The sequence below is a fragment of the Ranitomeya variabilis genome, chromosome 8 (genome assembly GCF_051348905.1).
Source record: "Ranitomeya variabilis isolate aRanVar5 chromosome 8, aRanVar5.hap1, whole genome shotgun sequence".
NCBI classification, from domain to species: Eukaryota; Metazoa; Chordata; class Amphibia; order Anura; family Dendrobatidae; genus Ranitomeya; species Ranitomeya variabilis.
In genome coordinates this window covers 12,274,243-12,292,040 of record NC_135239.1, presented here as the reverse complement: position 1 = coordinate 12,292,040, position 17,798 = coordinate 12,274,243, and the positions used below count along the sequence as shown (strand labels likewise).

General features: G+C 44.0%; 1 protein-coding gene across 2 annotated transcripts in view; it reads left to right on the top strand.

Annotated features, from left to right (window-relative positions):
* The window catches only part of AK5 (adenylate kinase 5), a 133,541-nt gene that overhangs the window by 91,265 nt on the left and 24,478 nt on the right, over positions 1 to 17,798 (top strand). For both annotated transcript variants that reach the window (XR_013218565.1, XM_077277557.1), the window contains exon 10: positions 438 to 473. Coding sequence is in view for 1 of the 2 variants with exons in the window: in XM_077277557.1 (XP_077133672.1) it covers positions 438 to 473 (36 nt within the window). In the remaining variant the exon portion in view is untranslated. The remainder of the gene's footprint in view (positions 1 to 437; positions 474 to 17,798) is intronic.

Here is a 17,798-nt window from a genome sequence, read left to right as displayed (position 1 = left end):
CCAACAAAAAGACTCTTGTATGGCGATGTCGAGGGAAAAATAAAAAGTCACGGTTTTTGGAAGAAGGGGAGGAAAAAATTGAAAGTGGAAAAAAAAAATTACCTGGCTCATAAGGGGTTAAAGGCAAACACTAATTACAATGACCACAGAATAAAGACAAATTGGGCGTCAGTAATGTAAAACACAGGGACAGAATAAAGACCACCGCTATGGTGAAGGGGAGCAGGATACTGCAAGGACCCAACATGCCCGGGGCCACTCAGGAAGACCCCACTATTGTAATAGGACATGGTATGTGGGGGCCCCATAGTAGGTATTAGGGCCCGAGAGCTCCAGGTAGGGCAGATGAGCACGGACCGATGAAGCACAAGCATGTGAGGCCGGCCGTGGCGCTAATAGTCATTGATTCTTATGGTTCTTGTTTGTTTGTTTTACAGAAGAACTGAAGAAGACAAAAGTCATCTATGTGATGGGTGAGTTCCCGTGTTTCCATAAATGTCGTATTGATCTGGAGGCCGAGGACACACGTCAAATGTGTCATGTGGATTTAATGCCCGGATTTTGGTGCAGGAGATCCTCGGCACAATACCAGCGAAGAAGAGGAGAAATCACCAAGTCTCGCCTACGGCTTGTGGGCCGGTCTGCGCGGTGGATTCGTAGATCTCCAGATTCACTAATTTCTTTGTGCGGATTTCACCATTTGAAATTGAAAGGATGAAATTGCACCAAATCCGCAGATAAATCTACGTTTAGTCAGTCGTATATTCCGCTTCTCAGACCTGACTCCCATATTATGTCCGCTGGAGTCCTGGCCAAGACCGAGCCCCGCTGGCCGCACGTAATCTGTGTATCCCGCACCCATTCCAGTCCACTGTATAGCGTATAGCAATCTATAACCGCCCTGCAGTATCTGGGAATGGACGCCGAGCTTTGTGCATCGTGTGAACTTCTCCTTATCTTGTCAGTTGTGTATTCCGCTTCTCAGACCTGACTCTCATATTATGTCCACTGGAGTCCTGGCCAAGACCGAGCCCCGCTGGCCACACGTCATCTGTGTATCCCGCACCCATTCCAGTCCACTGTATAGCGTATAGCAATCTATAACCGCCCTGCAGTATCTAGGAATGGAAGCCGAGCTTTGTGCATCGTGTGAACTTCTCCTTATCTTGTCAGTTGTGTATTCCGCTTCTCAGACCTGACTCCCATATTATGTCCGCTGGAGTCCTGGCCAAGACCGAGCCCCGCTGGCCGCACGTAATCTGTGTATCCCGCACCCATTCCAGTCCACTGTATAGCGTATAGCAATCTATAACCGCCCTGCAGTATCTGGGAATGGACGCCGAGCTTTGTGCATCGTGTGAACTTCTCCTTATCTTGTCAGGTGTGTATTCCGCTTCTCAGACCTGACTCTCATATTATGTCCGCTGGAGTCCTGGCCAAGACCAAGCCCCACGTCATCTGTGTATCCCGCACCCATTCCAGTCCACTGTATAGCCTATAGCAATCTTTAACCGCCCTGCAGTATCTGGGAATGGACGCCGAGCTTTGTGCATCGTGTGAACTTCTCCTTATCTTGTCAGTTGTGTATTCCGCTTCTCAGACCTGACTCTCATATTATGTCCGCTGGAGTCCTGGCCAAGACCGAGCCCCGCTGGCCACACATCATCTGTGTATCCTGCACCCATTCCAGTCCACTGTATAGGGTATAGCAATCTTTAACCGCCGTGCAGTATCTGGGAATGGACGCCGAGCTTTGTGCATCGTGTGAACTTCTCCTTATCTTGTCAGTTGTGTATTCCGCTTCTCAGACCTGACTCTCATATTATGTCCGCTGGAGTCCTGGCCAAGACCGAGCCCCGCTGGCCACACATCATCTGTGTATCCTGCACCCATTCCAGTCCACTGTATAGGGTATAGCAATCTATAACCGCCCTGCAGTATCTGGGAATGGACGCCGAGCTTTGTGCATCGTGTGAACTTCTCCTTATCTTGTCAGTTGTGTATTCCGCTTCTCAGACCTGACTCCCATATTATGTCCGCTGGAGTCCTGGCCAAGACCGAGCCCCGCTGGCCACACATCATCTGTGTATCCTGCACCCATTCCAGTCCACTGTATAGGGTATAGCAATCTATAACTGCCCTGCAGTATCTGGGAATGGACGCCGAGCTTTGTGCATTCTTAGTGCTATGACGTGCGGTGAATGCGAGGACTGTCACGTGCAGGATACAGAGGACTTGGCGATTGTTTTCCCCACTCACATTGTACAGATATTACCCACATGTACAAACATGACGTCATATCGTGCACAAGCCCTATAGAGCTCGTAACCAGGTCACAATCACACCGTGCATGCCCTGCACATATGGTGCCGGCAATGTGCATAAACCTGTGCAGCACCAACAGGAGGATCTGGAATATCGCAGGGTGAGTGCCGGAGGTTTATGGTTGTTGCTGTAGTTTCGGTGCACTCGTTTTTTTTTACACGTGGCTCATCTTCCGCTCCACAGTAAATGCCGCAGCATGAAAATAGATTATTAAAGCATCCATCATCTCATTACTATTTCATGAAAATCAGTCCAGGGAGATTCAGGACTTTATGTTATACTTGATGGAAGTTTCCTTTCTGTTGCAGTTTTGTGCCGTGTTGGGAATAAATCACGGATAAATATTCCTATGTGGCGCAGGTCACGCGGAGTATGCGCCAGTCCCGCGGGGATATGCAACATGCAGAACGGTTGTTATATCTTTATAATGAGTTACAACAGCCATAAATAATATCAGCAGCGGGATCTGATGAGGAAAGTAACGAGAAGACCCCGGGGGTTATTGCACCAGGGGGTACGTGATGGAGAACTGGACGCCACGGGGGTCCGAAGGAAGTGACTGCTTGATTTATTACCCTCGTGGCTCCTATTACAGGACAGAACCAAAATCATAAATATAGGAATCAACATCACAGAAGTGAACATGTATTCCCTTTAAAACATATCTTATTTAATAATCCAATGATTAAAAAACACCTGTCTTTGTTGTAACGGCGGCTTTTTTCATCATTGCATCCGGCCTCTGATATCTTTATAGTGACCTCCTCATGCACCGTTACAGCGGGGAAACGTTACAGCGGGGAAACGTTACAGCGGGGAAACGTTACAGCGGGGAAACGTTACAGCGGGGAAACGCGTCGGGTGCATTCTACACACGATAAGTGAACCTTTTTTGGGGCATTTTCTGTATCTGTGTATTTTTCCTATGGATTGGGCAGCTATTATTGATTTGCCATTGGTGATTTCGTTGGAACGCTGATCAATGTGTGGAATGATAATTTAGCATTATCTTTATTTTTATCTTTCCTGTTCTACGTTCTACCTGCATGCTTTGTATACTATATTATATTGTCTCCTGCTATTTTTCATCTCTTTCCTATATTATTATTGTTTTCCCACCTGTATTGGTAGGATGAGATAGGGGAGGTTAGTCTTCGTTGAGTGGGGGCGCCAAACTCGTTATTAGGGGGCCAACCTCCACAGCAAGGCAGGGTCTCAGTCAGACTTATTGCAGACTTTGTTTGATCGCTTTATTATTGGTATTTTACCAGATGTTTCACTGGGTAGGTGTTTTTTAACATTGGATTATTAAATAAGATATGTTTTAAAGGGAACATATGTTAATTTCCTATTACAGGACAGCACTGGTATCGGCGATCTCTGCACCATCATCTCCCACCATTTCTCCAAAGTGTCAGGAGCCATTTTTGAACATGACAGCAGCAGGCCACGTATTGCTCGTATGATCATCCTACGTGGCCTGGACGTGCTCCCGTGGCTGCAGCGTCTCCAGCAGCACAAACAACATGTGGCCAGAAGCTGAAACACCACTACAGTGATATCAATCATCTACAGGGTTTGATACGCTGCCGATTTAGCAAGTTTTCCCCCTACAAAGAATGGAGAGGTCTGTAATTTTTATCGTAGGTACACTTCACCCGTGAGAGACAGAATCTAAAAATAAAGTCAAGAAAATCACATTCTATGATTTTTACATAATTAATTTGCATTTTATTGCAGGAAATAAGTATTTGATACAATAGAAATCAGAACTTAATATTTGGTGCAGAAACCCTTGTTTGTAATTACAGAGGTCAGATGTTTCCTGTAGTTCTTGACCAAATTCGCACGCACTGCAGCAGGGATTTTGGCCCCCTCCTCCATACAGATCTGCTCCAGATCTTTCAGGTTTCGAGGCTGTCACTGGGCAGCAGTGAGTTTCAGCTCCCTCCAAAGATTTATTATTGGGTTCAGGTCTGGAGACTGGCTAGGCCACTCCAGGACGCTGAAATGCTTCTTATGGAGTCTCTCCTTAGTTACTCTGGCTGTGATTTGGGTCATTGTCTTATAATAATAATAATAATAATTTTATTTATATAGCGCCAACATATTCCGCAGCGCTTTACAACTTATAGAGGGGACTTGTACAGACAATAGACATTACAGCATAACAGAAATCACAGTTCAAAACAGATACCAGGAGGAATGAGGGCCCTGCTGCTCGCAAGCTTACAATCTATGAGGAAAAGGGGAGACACAAGAGGTGGATGGTAACAATTGCTTTAGTTATTTGGACCAGCCATAGTGTAAGGCTCGGGTGTTCATGTAAAGCTGCATGAACCAGTTAACTGCCTAAGTATGTAACAGTACAGACACAGAGGCTATTAACTGCATAAAGTGTATGAGAACATGATGGAGGAACGTGATTATGTTGTTGTTTTTTATTAATAGGCCACACAGGGATAATTAGGTTAATGCGTTGAGGCGGTAGGCCAATCTGAACAAATGAGTTTTTAGTGCACGCTTAAAACTGTGGGGATTGGGGATTAATTGTATTAACCTAGGTAGTGCATTCCAAAGAATCGGCGCCGCACGTGTAAAGTCTTGGAGACGGGAGTGGGAGGTTCTGATTATTGAGGATGCTAACCTGAGGTCATTAGCAGAGCGGAGGGCACGGGTAGGTTGGTAGACTGAGACCAGAGAGGAGATGTAGGGTGGTGCTGAGCCATGGAGTGCTTTGTGGATGAGGGTAGTAGTTTTGTACTGGATTCTGGATTGGATGGGTAGCCAGTGTAATGACTGGCACAAGGTAGAGGCATCGGTGTAACGGTTGGCGAGGAATATGATCCTGGCAGCAGCATTCAGGACAGATTGGAGCGGGGAGAGTCTGGTAAAAGGTAGGCCAATTAGTAGAGAGTTACAATAGTCCAGACGAGAATGAATAAGTGAGACAGTAAGAGTTTTTGCAGAGTCGAAAGTAAGAAAAGGGCGAATTCTGGAAATGTTTTTGAGATGCAGATAAGAAGAGCGAGCCAGTGATCGGATGTGGGGGGTGAATGAAAGCTCGGAATCAAGGATGACCCCAAGGCAGCGGGCATGTTGCTTTGGAGTAATGGTGGAACCGCACACAGAGATGGCAATGTCGGGCAAAGGTAGGTTTGTAGAGGGAGAGAACACGAGGAGTTCAGTTTTTGACAGGTTCAGTTTCAGATAGAGGGAGGACATGATGTTAGAGACAGCGGTAAGACAATCACTGGTGTTTTCTAAAAAGGTCGGCGTGATAACAGGAGAAGAGGTATATAATTGGGTGTCTTGCTGGAAGACTCAGCCACGACCCATCTTGAATGCTTTACTGAGGGAAGAAGGTTGTTGTACAAAATCTCGTGATACATGACCCCATCCATCCTCCCTTCAATATGGTTTAGTCATACTTTTCCTTTCCAGAAAAGCACCCCAAATTATGATGTTTCCCCCACCATGCTTTATGGTTGGGATGGTGTTTTTGAGATTGTACTCATCCTTCTTCCTCCAAACACAGTGAGTGGAGTTGATACCAAAAAGTTCTATTTTTGTCTCATCTGACCACGACTACTGGTCATTGGCAAACTTCAAACAGGCCTAGACATGTGTTGGTGTGAGCCAGGGGACCTTGCGTGCCCTGCAGGATTTTAATCCATGACAGCATAGTGTGTTACTAAGGCCGGGGTTACACTTGCGAGTGCAATGCGAGAAACTCGCACGAGTCTCACATCAATACCCAGCACTACCGCCGGCACTCGGTAACGGGGCGTTCAGCTGCATAGAAATACATGCAACCGCACGCTCCAGTCCCGAGTGCCGGCGGCAGTGCCGGGTATTGATGCTAGACTCGTGCTAGTTTCTCGCATTGCACTTGCAAGTGTGACCCCAGCCTTACAGTAATGTTTGAGACTGGGGTCCCAGCTCTCTTCAGGTCATTGACCAGGTCCTCCCGTGTAGTTCTGGGCTGACTCCTGACCTTTCTCAGAATCCTCCTTACCCCACGAGGCGAGATCTTGCATGTAGCCCAGACCAAGGAAGATTGACAGTCATCTTGTGTTTCTTCCATTCTCTAATAATTATGCCAACAGTTGTTTCCTTCTCACCAAGCTGCTTGCCTATTATCCTGTAGCCCATCCCAGCCTTGTCCCTGGTGTCCTTAGACAGCTCTTTGTTCTTGGCCATGGTGGAGAGGTTGGAGTGTGATTGAGTGTGTGGACAGGTGTCATTTATGCAGGTAACGAGATCAAACCAGCAATTAATACAGGTAATGAGTGCAGAGTAGGAGGCTTCTTAAAGAAAAACTAACAGGTCTGTGAGAGACAGAATTCTTGCTGGTTGGTCGGTGATCAAATACTTATTTCATGCAATAAAATGCAATTAAATTATGTGAAAACCATAGAATGTGATTTTCTAGATTTTATATTTAAATTCTGTCTCTCACAAGTGAAGTGAACCTGCGATAAAAATTACAGCCCTCTCTGTTCTTTGAAGGAGGGAAAACTTGCAAAAGAGGCAGAGTAACAAATACTTATTTCCGCTCTGTATCTGTCTGTCCTCTGCGCACAGAACCTTTTACTGTCATTGATCACCTGAATGATCCTTTCCCCTTTGTGACGCCTTTAAAATATTTTTGTTCTGTTTCTATTTGTAACATTTTCTATTTTCTTACGCTTCTTTTTCATGTAATGTTGATGAAATTGGGGAAAGTGACAGCAATCACATTTTAGGTCAGGTCGCAGCGATATTGAAGAATGGATGTTGTGATTTTTGTAACTTTTCTTCAAATTCATTTTGCTTTAAAATGCAAGACGAGGATAGACGACAATTGCAGGTAGAAGAGCCGGCAGATGGCGGAGAGGAAAATAAGCTTGTGGGGATTATATTTAGAGTGTTTCCCAGGACAGATACAGGATTAGTGCAGCGACCGGGGGAGGGGTGTGAGCGGCACAGACAGGTATAGGAGGACCCATCATTGCCTCCACTGTGGGCAAAAAGATGCGAGTGAAGATTTAATCACTGGATAAAGTACCGTCCCCCATCTTTTGTTTACTATGCCTTGTATTTCAATATCTCGCCATTTTCATGACCTCTGCTCGTTGTCAGTGAATTAGATTTTTTTTTCTAACATCCCATGATTGAAAACTTCACATCTGAGATTGATACAAAATGTATCTACTTTAGAATAGACAATCCTCTGTGATCTAAAGAGGCTGAACCCCAAGGTGATACATTGTAACAAAATGTAAGGACAGGAGAGGATATTTCCCACAGTAATGGTACAGGGGGTATTGCCGATGTGAATCCTGCTAGCATGAGGGTTTATTAGTGATGGGGACCCCTCCAATCCAGGGGTGCAGCGCTGATCTCCAGCTCCCTCCCTGACACTGGTCATTCTTGCATTTTTTTTTAAATAATATTGAGATCAGAGCGACTTAATATCAAAGCAAAAAAGTACCAAAAACACAACAAAAAAATGTCCAATTTTTACATTGGTTTTCTGGACATAAACTGCATTTTTCATGCAGAAACAAAATTAAAACGCTATGTGGGAACAAAAAGGGCTCAAAAGTTTCTGTTCACTGACAACAAGCGGAAGTCTGAAAACACAATGGAGAGGCGTTGATACATTATGTGCACTACAAAGATGCAACATTTTCCAATACCGACACTGCTGGTACGAGAAACAATAGACACAATACCACAAATGACTCCAGGATATTGACGGCTGATTTCAAGTGTCGTCCAGAAGAATTCTGAGCGCTGCTCTGAGTGTGACAAGTGCAAACATGATCAGTGTATATGGAGATCCCAGATCAAGGTCTTAACTTGGAATCGATTGTTGAGGAAGAACCTGAAGACGATTTTCACTTTTGTACAATCCATCTTCTCTCCTTGCGACCCCTCACTGTGAGCGGATGATAGATGGCTGCTCGGCTCCACTCCGCCACTGCGGCTTCTTGAATTAGGGATTACAGAGACACAAACGGGAAATTGTCTATAAAGGAACCTTCAAAAGAGGAGACATAGAGAACGGGATGTGCAGAGCGTTGTGCCTGAGCGGCTATAGGCGACATCTCTACAGCGATCAGTCATTGATTATTGGATTGTATACAAGTAACAAAAACCAGAAATACTAATGTCGTCCGTCCTCCATCCTGCACCGGCCCCGACATTTCTACTGCAGATATGGCGTCTGATTCCTTTCTTGCTTGTATTATACCATGCTCTAATCTTTCTTAATATTTCCCTGCGACTAATTAGTGTGGACCCTAATTAGAGACACCTATAGATCCTTCCCACAATAGTGAGTGCAGCTCTGGGGTATAATACAGGATGTAACTCAGGATCAGTAATGTAATGTATGTACACAGTGACTGCACCAGCAGAATAGTGAGAGCAGCTCTGGAGTATAATACAGGATGTAACTCGGGATCAGTAATGTAATGTATGTACACAGTGACTGCACCAGCAGAATAGTGAGTGCAGCTCTGGGGTATAATACAGGATGTAACTCGGGATCAGTAATGTAATGTATGTACACAGTGACTGCACCAGCAGAATAGTGAGTGCAGCTCTGGGGTATAATACAGCATGTAACTCAGGATCAGTAATGTAATGTACGTACACAGTGACTGCACCAGCAGAATAGTGAGTGCAGCTCTGGAATATAATACAGGATGTAACTCAGGATCAGTAATGTAATGTACGTACACAGTGACTGCACCAGCAGAATAGTGAGTGCAGCTCTGGAGTATAATACAGGAGGTAACTCAGGATCAGTAATGTAATGTATGTACACAGTGACTGCACCAGCAGAATAGTGAGTGCAGCTCTGGGGTATAATACAGGATGTAACTCAGGATCAGTAATGTAATGTATGTACACAGTGACTGCACCAGCAGAATAGTGAGTGCAGCTCTGGGGTATAATACAGGATGTAACTCAGGATCAGTAATGTAATGTATGTACACAGTGACTGCACCAGCAGAATAGTGAGTGCAGCTCTGGAGTATAATACAGGATGTAACTCGGGATCAGTAATGTAATGTATGTACACAGTGACTGCACCAGCAGAATAGTGAGTGCAGCTCTGGAGTATAATACAGGAGGTAACTCAGGATCAGTTATGTAATATATGTACATAGTGACTGCACCAGCAGAATAGTGAGTGCAGCTCTGGAGTATAATACAGGATGTAACTCAGGATCAGTAATGTAATGTATGTACACAGTGACTGCACCAGCAGAATAGTGAGTGCAGCTCTGGAGTATAATACAGGATGTAACTCGGGATCAGTAATGTAATGTATGTACACAGTGATTGCACCAGCAGAATAGTGAGTGCAGCTCTGGGGTATAATACAGGATGTAACTCGGGATCAGTAATGTAATGTATGTACACAGTGACTGCACCAGCAGAATAGTGAGTGCAGCTCTGGGGTATAATACAGGATGTAACTCAGGATCAGTAATGTAATGTATGTACACAGTGACTGCACCAGCAGAATAGTGAGTGCAGCTCTGGGGTATAATACAGCATGTAACTCAGGATCAGTAATGTAATGTACGTACACAGTGACTGCACCAGCAGAATAGTGAGTGCAGCTCTGGAATATAATACAGGATGTAACTCAGGATCAGTAATGTAATGTACGTACACAGTGACTGCACCAGCAGAATAGTGAGTGCAGCTCTGGGGTATAATACAGGATGTAACTCAGGATCAGTAATGTAATGTATGTATACAGTGACTGCACCAGCAGAATAGTGAGTGCAGCTCTGGGGTATAATACAGGATGTAACTCGGGATCAGTAATGTAATGTATGTACACAGTGACTGCACCAGCAGAATAGTGAGTGCAGCTCTGGGGTATAATACAGCATGTAACTCAGGATCAGTAATGTAATGTACGTACACAGTGACTGCACCAGCAGAATAGTGAGTGCAGCTCTGGGGTATAATACAGGATGTAACTCAGGATCAGTAATGTAATGTATGTATACAGTGACTGCACCAGCAGAATAGTGAGTGCAGCTCTGGGGTATAATACAGGATGTAACTCGGGATCAGTAATGTAATGTATGTACACAGTGACTGCACCAGCAGAATAGTGAGTGCAGCTCTGGAGTATAATACAGGATGTAACTCGGGATCAGTAATGTAATGTATGTACACAGTGATTGCACCAGCAGAATAGTGAGTGCAGCTCTGGGGTATAATACAGGAGGTAACTCAGGATCAGTAATGTATGTACACAGTGACTGCACCAGCAGAATAGTGAGCGCAGCTCTGGAGTATAATACAGGATGTAACTCAGGATCAGTAATGTAATGTATGTACACAGTGACCGCACCAGCAGAATAGTGAGTGCAGCTCTGGAGTATAATACAGGATGTAGCTCAGGATCAGTAATGTAATGTATGTACACAGTGACTGCACCAGCAGAATAGTGAGTGCAGCTCTGGGGTATAATACAGGATGTAACTCGGGATCAGTAATGTAATGTATGTACACAGTGACTGCACCAGCAGAATAGTGAGTGCAGCTCTGGGGTATAATACAGGATGTAACTCAGGATCAGTAATGTAATGTATGTACACAGTGACTGCACCAGCAGAATAGTGAGTGCAGCTCTGGGGTATAATACAGCATGTAACTCAGGATCAGTAATGTAATGTACGTACACAGTGACTGCACCAGCAGAATAGTGAGTGCAGCTCTGGAATATAATACAGGATGTAACTCAGGATCAGTAATGTAATGTACGTACACAGTGACTGCACCAGCAGAATAGTGAGTGCAGCTCTGGGGTATAATACAGGATGTAACTCAGGATCAGTAATGTAATGTATGTATACAGTGACTGCACCAGCAGAATAGTGAGTGCAGCTCTGGGGTATAATACAGGATGTAACTCGGGATCAGTAATGTAATGTATGTACACAGTGACTGCACCAGCAGAATAGTGAGTGCAGCTCTGGGGTATAATACAGCATGTAACTCAGGATCAGTAATGTAATGTACGTACACAGTGACTGCACCAGCAGAATAGTGAGTGCAGCTCTGGAGTATAATACAGGATGTAACTCAGGATCAGTAATGTAATGTATGTACACAGTGACTGCACCAGCAGAATAGTGAGTGCAGCTCTGGAGTATAATACAGGATGTAACTCAGGATCAGTAATGTAATGTATGTACACAGTGACTGCACCAGCAGAATAGTGAGTGCAGCTCTGGGGTATAATACAGGATGTAACTCAGGATCAGTAATGTAATGTATGTACACAGTGACTGCACCAGCAGAATAGTGAGTGCAGCTCTGGAGTGAAATACAGAATCTAACACACGATCACTTCCATATTAGCTCCTCAAGCTCATAAAAATCACGAATGCATCAAATTCTTTTTGTGTACAGTGAAAACAGTGGTCAATTTATTTTTATGGTAGAGTTATCTGCTTATTTGTGATGTGCCATAATGCTCGCAGGAAATGTACGTAGCCGCTGCCGCTTGGTTGCTGTGATCGGCTTGTGGTGAAGTTCTCGGCAGGTGTCGGAAAGAGAATTATATCGGTTTCCGGGCCGTGAAGTGACTATCATTCTCTTAGACATAGCAGTGAATGGTGATATAACGACTATTGATCTGTGTGGGGAAAGGTCAGAGAGAAATGTAATAGTCAGGACTGGAGGAAGGAACGCTGCAATAAAGGCAACTGCAACTGTAACAGAACTGTTACTACCAAGTATTAGGGTAAGTTCACACAGGACTTTTTTGCTGCGTTTTTTAATGCTAATTTAGGTGCTTTTTTTGGTGCGTATTTGGGGCGTTTTTTTTTTGGTAAGTTCACACAGGACTTTTTTGCTGCGTATTTTTGCTGCGTTTTTTATGCCAAATTTCAGCTGCTTATAATAGATGTGTTTTTTGTGCGGTTTTGGTGCGTTTTTTTGTCTATTTGTGCATGATAATAAAGTTGAGTGACCCCAGTGGAGCTTAGCATCGCCTTCATCCCAGCGGGGGAACAATTTACGGCGAATTACATGCCATGCATCGGCCTTTTTTTGACGATCACTGTAGTTTGGGCAAGCTACATCCCAAATTACAGGCATTGTTTCCACCTTGGAAAAATAAATGAAAAAGTAATTACCAAATGCAAGATGAAATGAAGCCAACATTCATGACAAGGAAGATACAGACATACACATGCAGAACACATGAACATGTACATAACAGCACATGAGCATCGCAAAGTGTACCATTGCAAACAATCGGATAGATATATCACAAATTAAAAAAAATATTACCTCCATGATTAGTTGGGAAACATTAATGCTCATCCTCCTATACCAAGACATGGCTAACACCTCACTACCAGGAACTCCCTCAGAATAGATCACAATCAGGACACCTCACAATGGCTCTTCACACCTCACAATGGCTCTTCACACCTCACTACCAGAAACTCCCTCACAATAGATCACAATCAGGACACCTCACAATGGCTCTTCACACCTCACTAACCACACCCCTAAGCTCTTGGCTGTGAGATCCCTTCCTGCTGGCCATGATTTTTCTGCACAAAAAACGCAGCAAATAATGCTACATGCATTTTTGCAGCGTTTTTTCCATCACCCATTCAAGTCAATGGGTGAAAAAACGCTGCAAAAACGCAGCAAAAACGCTGAAAGAAGTGACATGCCCTATGTCCAAAAAAAGCAGCAAAGCAGAAAAAACTGATCAAACAAAAACCCAACGTGTGTGCCGAGATTTCTGAAATCTCATAGGCTTTGCTGATACTGTAAAAAGCAGCTGAAAATTAGCATAAAAAAACGCAGCAAAAATACGCAGCAAAAAAGTCCTGTGTGAACGTACCCTTAATGTGTTGGAGATCTGCTCTGATTCCACAAGTGGCAATGTTAACCCTTTGGGATGGAGCCCATTGTAGTGCTGTTTTGGCTTTTATTCATCCCAATCTAGGAGCCATATATTTTTTTTAGTCCTCTGATTGTTTACAATTTTTTTTTTTGCTTTTTGAGCCGATTCTAAAACTTTATTTGCATTTGGTCACTTTTCACGGGATCTCTCAACGTGCATCATCCAGAGAGATATCAATAGATGTGAAGGCAGCCGCCTGTCTGGTCAGCCTCACAGAGATGGGAGAAACTTTCTGGAATACTTTGTTTCATTCATAAAAAGAAGGAGTTCTAACAGTCTATTCAGTAGGACTATCAGCTGTGTATCCACCAGACTTCTGCACAACACAACTGATTGTCCCAACCCCATTTATAAGGCGAGAAATCCCACTTATTAAACCTGACAGGGCACACCTGTGAAGTGAAAACCATTCCCGGTGACTACCTCTTGAAGCTCATCAAGAGAATGCCAAGAGTGCAAAGCAGTCATCAAAGCAAAAGGTGGCTACTTTGAAGAACCTAGAATATAAGACATAATTTCAGTTGTTTCACACTTTTTTGTTAAGTATATAATTCCACATGTGTTAATTCATAGTTTTGATGCCTTCAGTGTGAATGTACAATTTTCATAGTCATGAAAATACAGAAAAATCTTTAAATGAGAAGGTGTGTCCAAACTTTTGGTCTGTGCTGTATCTACATCATGTACAGAAATGCGCGCCATGCCTCCTGTACTTCCCCCACCCTTCCCGTGGATCATTCATCCCTAGACTCTTCTTCTAACCCCGGGTGACATTTTTTATTTACATTTTCTTCCCGTTCCTGAGTGTTAGCAGCGGTCGTATCCCGAGATAAGCCAGCAGGATTTACATTAATGAAAGCATCTTTTGCTTGTAGACTTTGACAATGATTTGTCCACCTCCTCGTTCAAGTTCTTGACTTTGCAGATTTCTGTCCTTCACAACTTCTTTAAATGAGAAGGTGTGTCCAACTTTTGGCCTGTACTGTACCTTTCAGCAGGATGTGGACCCTTCAACCCTCAATATGCCGACGAAACCAAGGAGCGGAGAAGTTTTTACCGACTTCACATTAGAAAACACGATCTTTCACCACCATTTTGTGCCTTTTTGCTGATTTTGGTTTCTTTTTCAATGTGTGCAGGACTTTACAGGAGGGGTAAGTATTTCTGAGATGATCATCAGGGCAGATGACACGATATTGATTTGTCTTACAATGCAATGGACGTCTTCCTAGCCATGCCATGCCTCTGATGTGGGTAGACCTGATGGCTCCATTTCTAGTACCTGTACTATGAGGATGGACACTGCTCGGTGTATGTGGGACACAACGTGTCCGACCACTGACAAGTCAAGAAGAAGACATGTGCGACCGCTGGCTGTATTCCCAAGCATTACGTTTGCCAGACAAAAATAGGAAACGTCCCCATCGAATACTGAACATAGATTCTAACAGATTCTCAAGGCGAAGAAACTAATATAATTTTGCAGCAGTGCCAGGGGCCTGGGCTGCAGATCTTAGTAATTGAGGATTCTTTCCAGTTACTGCATTTTATAATTGGAATTTTCTTTTTTGTTTTTAATAGAAACATCAATATAGATTTGTGAATATCAATTTACCTCCTACGAGGAGCGTGCCTAATGCAGAATGTTCTCAGCACGCCATCAAGTTGTTTTGGTTTTTTTTCCTTATGGATCCAGATTTAGCAGTATTGAAGATTATTTTATGCAAAATGTTTAGTTCAGTGGACGACTTGATTCCTATATGAGGGTGATGACTGTGAGGACCCTGGTATTCATCCAACCACCTAAGAGGGTCTAGGAAGAAGAGTCAGATGTCACACCGTCTGTTTCAGGACTTTGGCCAGTCTATGGACGTCCCGACACTCTTGCTAAGTTGACATTTTATTGTGTCGTCAAGGACTTAACTCAAATTGGAGAATTTACTAAATTGATGCATGGTCATCCACCTTGGTGGAAGCTTTTAAAAAAAGGACCATCCAACTCTACTGATTTAGATGTCAGGAGATGGAAGGACCTGTTATGTTAGATTATAAAATTCCTGTCATGGCTCTGTTGTCGGGTGTCCCGGGACCAGGGGCTCCTTCCCTGTCCCTAATAAGAGGGGCACCCTAAATCGCCATGTTCCCAGGATTACTTCTTAAGGTGAAGACACAAGGACCACATCCCTTGCCTTAGCTCCTGAATCTGCCCTAAGTCTGTACCCTTCCCCCACCCAGGAAAGAAGGGAGCAGTAGTGTACTGTAATACACCGGGGAGTGGAGGATGGGGTTAAACCGAAGTAGGAGAAGAAAGGGAATTATCACACACTCAATAGAGAAGTCCGTGTATGGGTAATTATTCGCCTGCACACTGGTAAATGGGTCACATCATTCTTGACTCAAGCATAAGGTGGAGACCACTATTTAGTGCCGAGTATAAAACAATCACATTTTTACTTTCCTATTATTACTTTTTTACCAAATGAGAATTACATTTAGTTATGATGAGCGAACTATTAATGGCGTGTTCATAACACAGCGCTCATAGGACTGTGACTGGTCACAAATGTTTACATCCGTCGGTTACATTATGTCCCACACTCCAGTCACATCCAAAGCTGCATTCAGAATTACTTTGGCTTCCTATTAGCTCTGAGGCTGCAGCACCAAACCAGAAGTCTCGACATTATTAGAGAACTTCGTCTTTGCATGAGCTGTCCAGTTTTAGTGTAATGTAACAAGTGGCGAGGGCTTCCGGACCGCTTACATTACAACGCTATGAAGGGGCTCCAGGATATGAAAGAAAACACCCCGAGGTGCAGGGCATTGGATTAGTGTAACGTAGCAAGAGTCCCTCCAGAACAAAGCCTTGTTTAAGCTCATGACACTGGAATCACTGGACAAATCACTGTGTACAGGCAAACCTGCAGAGTAGACATCAGGTAGGGCCAAACTCAGCACCTGCTGCAATCAATGTGTGCCTTAAGACCTTACAGGCAGCCACCAGCTCCATGACCAGCTTCTTACCAACAAGAGAGCTCTAGAAACAGTCACCACATTGTAGCCTGGACATATGGCATCTCCAACTGCACACACAAGGCAGCTACCGACCCTACTATACACCCAAATCTTTGCCAGTGATGCTGTGATTAGAGCATCTTACACCACACTATCGAGCTGTGACCTATATTCCCACTGCCCAGGTCAGTATTGTCATTGCACCCAATGACTGCAGAGCTTAGTGATAGAACTTACTAAACTTGCTGTTGAAACTGGGAAAGCCTGGATATAGTATATACTTTCTGTGACTGATTGAGACAATGATCCAGCCTGAGACTACTGCTGAGACTGGGAAAGCTGGAGTACAGCACAGTGATGATCCATCCTGAGACTACTGCTGAGACTGGGAAAGCTGGAGTACAGCTCAGTAGTGATCCATCCTGAGACTACTGCTGAGACTGGGAAAGCTGGAATCCAGCTTAGTAATCATCCATTCTAAGACTACTGCTAAGGCCTGGGTCACGCTTGCGAGTGCAATGTGAGAAACTCGTGCCAGTCTCTCGCTTCAATACCTGGCACTACCGCCGGCACTCAGGACTGGAGCGTTCAGCTGCATAGTAATACAGTGCCTTGCAAAAGTATTCGACTCCCTGGAACTTTTCAACCTTTTCCCACATATCATGCTTCAAACATAAAGATACCAAATGTAAATTTTTGGTGAAGAATCAACAACAGGTGGAACACAATTATGTAGTTGAACGAAATGTATTGGTTATTTAAAGTTTTTGTGGAAATTCAAAAACTGAAAAGTGGGGCGTGCAATATTATTCGGCCCCTGTAACTTAACACTTTGTTGCGCCACCTTTTGCTGCGATTACAGGTGCAGTCGCTTGGGGTATGTGTCTACCAGTTTTGTACATCGAGAGACTGAAATTCTCGCCCATTCTTCCTTGGCAAACAGCTCGAGCTCAGTGAGGTTTGATGGAGATCGTTTGTGAACAGCAGTTTTCAGCTCTTTCCACAGATTCTCGATTGGATTGACGTCTGGACTTTGACTTGGCCATTCTAACACCTGGATACGTTAATTTGTGAACCATTCCATTGTAGATTTTGCTTTATGTTTGGGATCATTGTCTTGTTGGAAGACAAATCTCCGTCCCAGTCTCAGGTCTTTTGCAGACTCCAACAGGTTTTCTTCAAGAATGGTCCTGTATTTGGCTCCATCCATCTTCCCATCAATTTTAACCATCTTCCCTGTCCCTGCTGAAGAAAAGCAGGCCCAAACCATGATGCTGCCACCACCATGTTTGACAGTGGGGATGGTGTGTTCAGGGTGATGAGCTGTGTTGCCTTTACACCAAACATATCGTTTGGCATTGTTGCCAAAAAGTTCGTTTTTGGTTTCATCTGACCAGAGCACCTTCTTCCACATGTTTGGTGTCTCCCAGGTGGCTTGTTGCAAACTTTAAACAACACTTTTCATGGATATCTTTGAGAAATGGCTTTCTTCTTGCCACTCTTC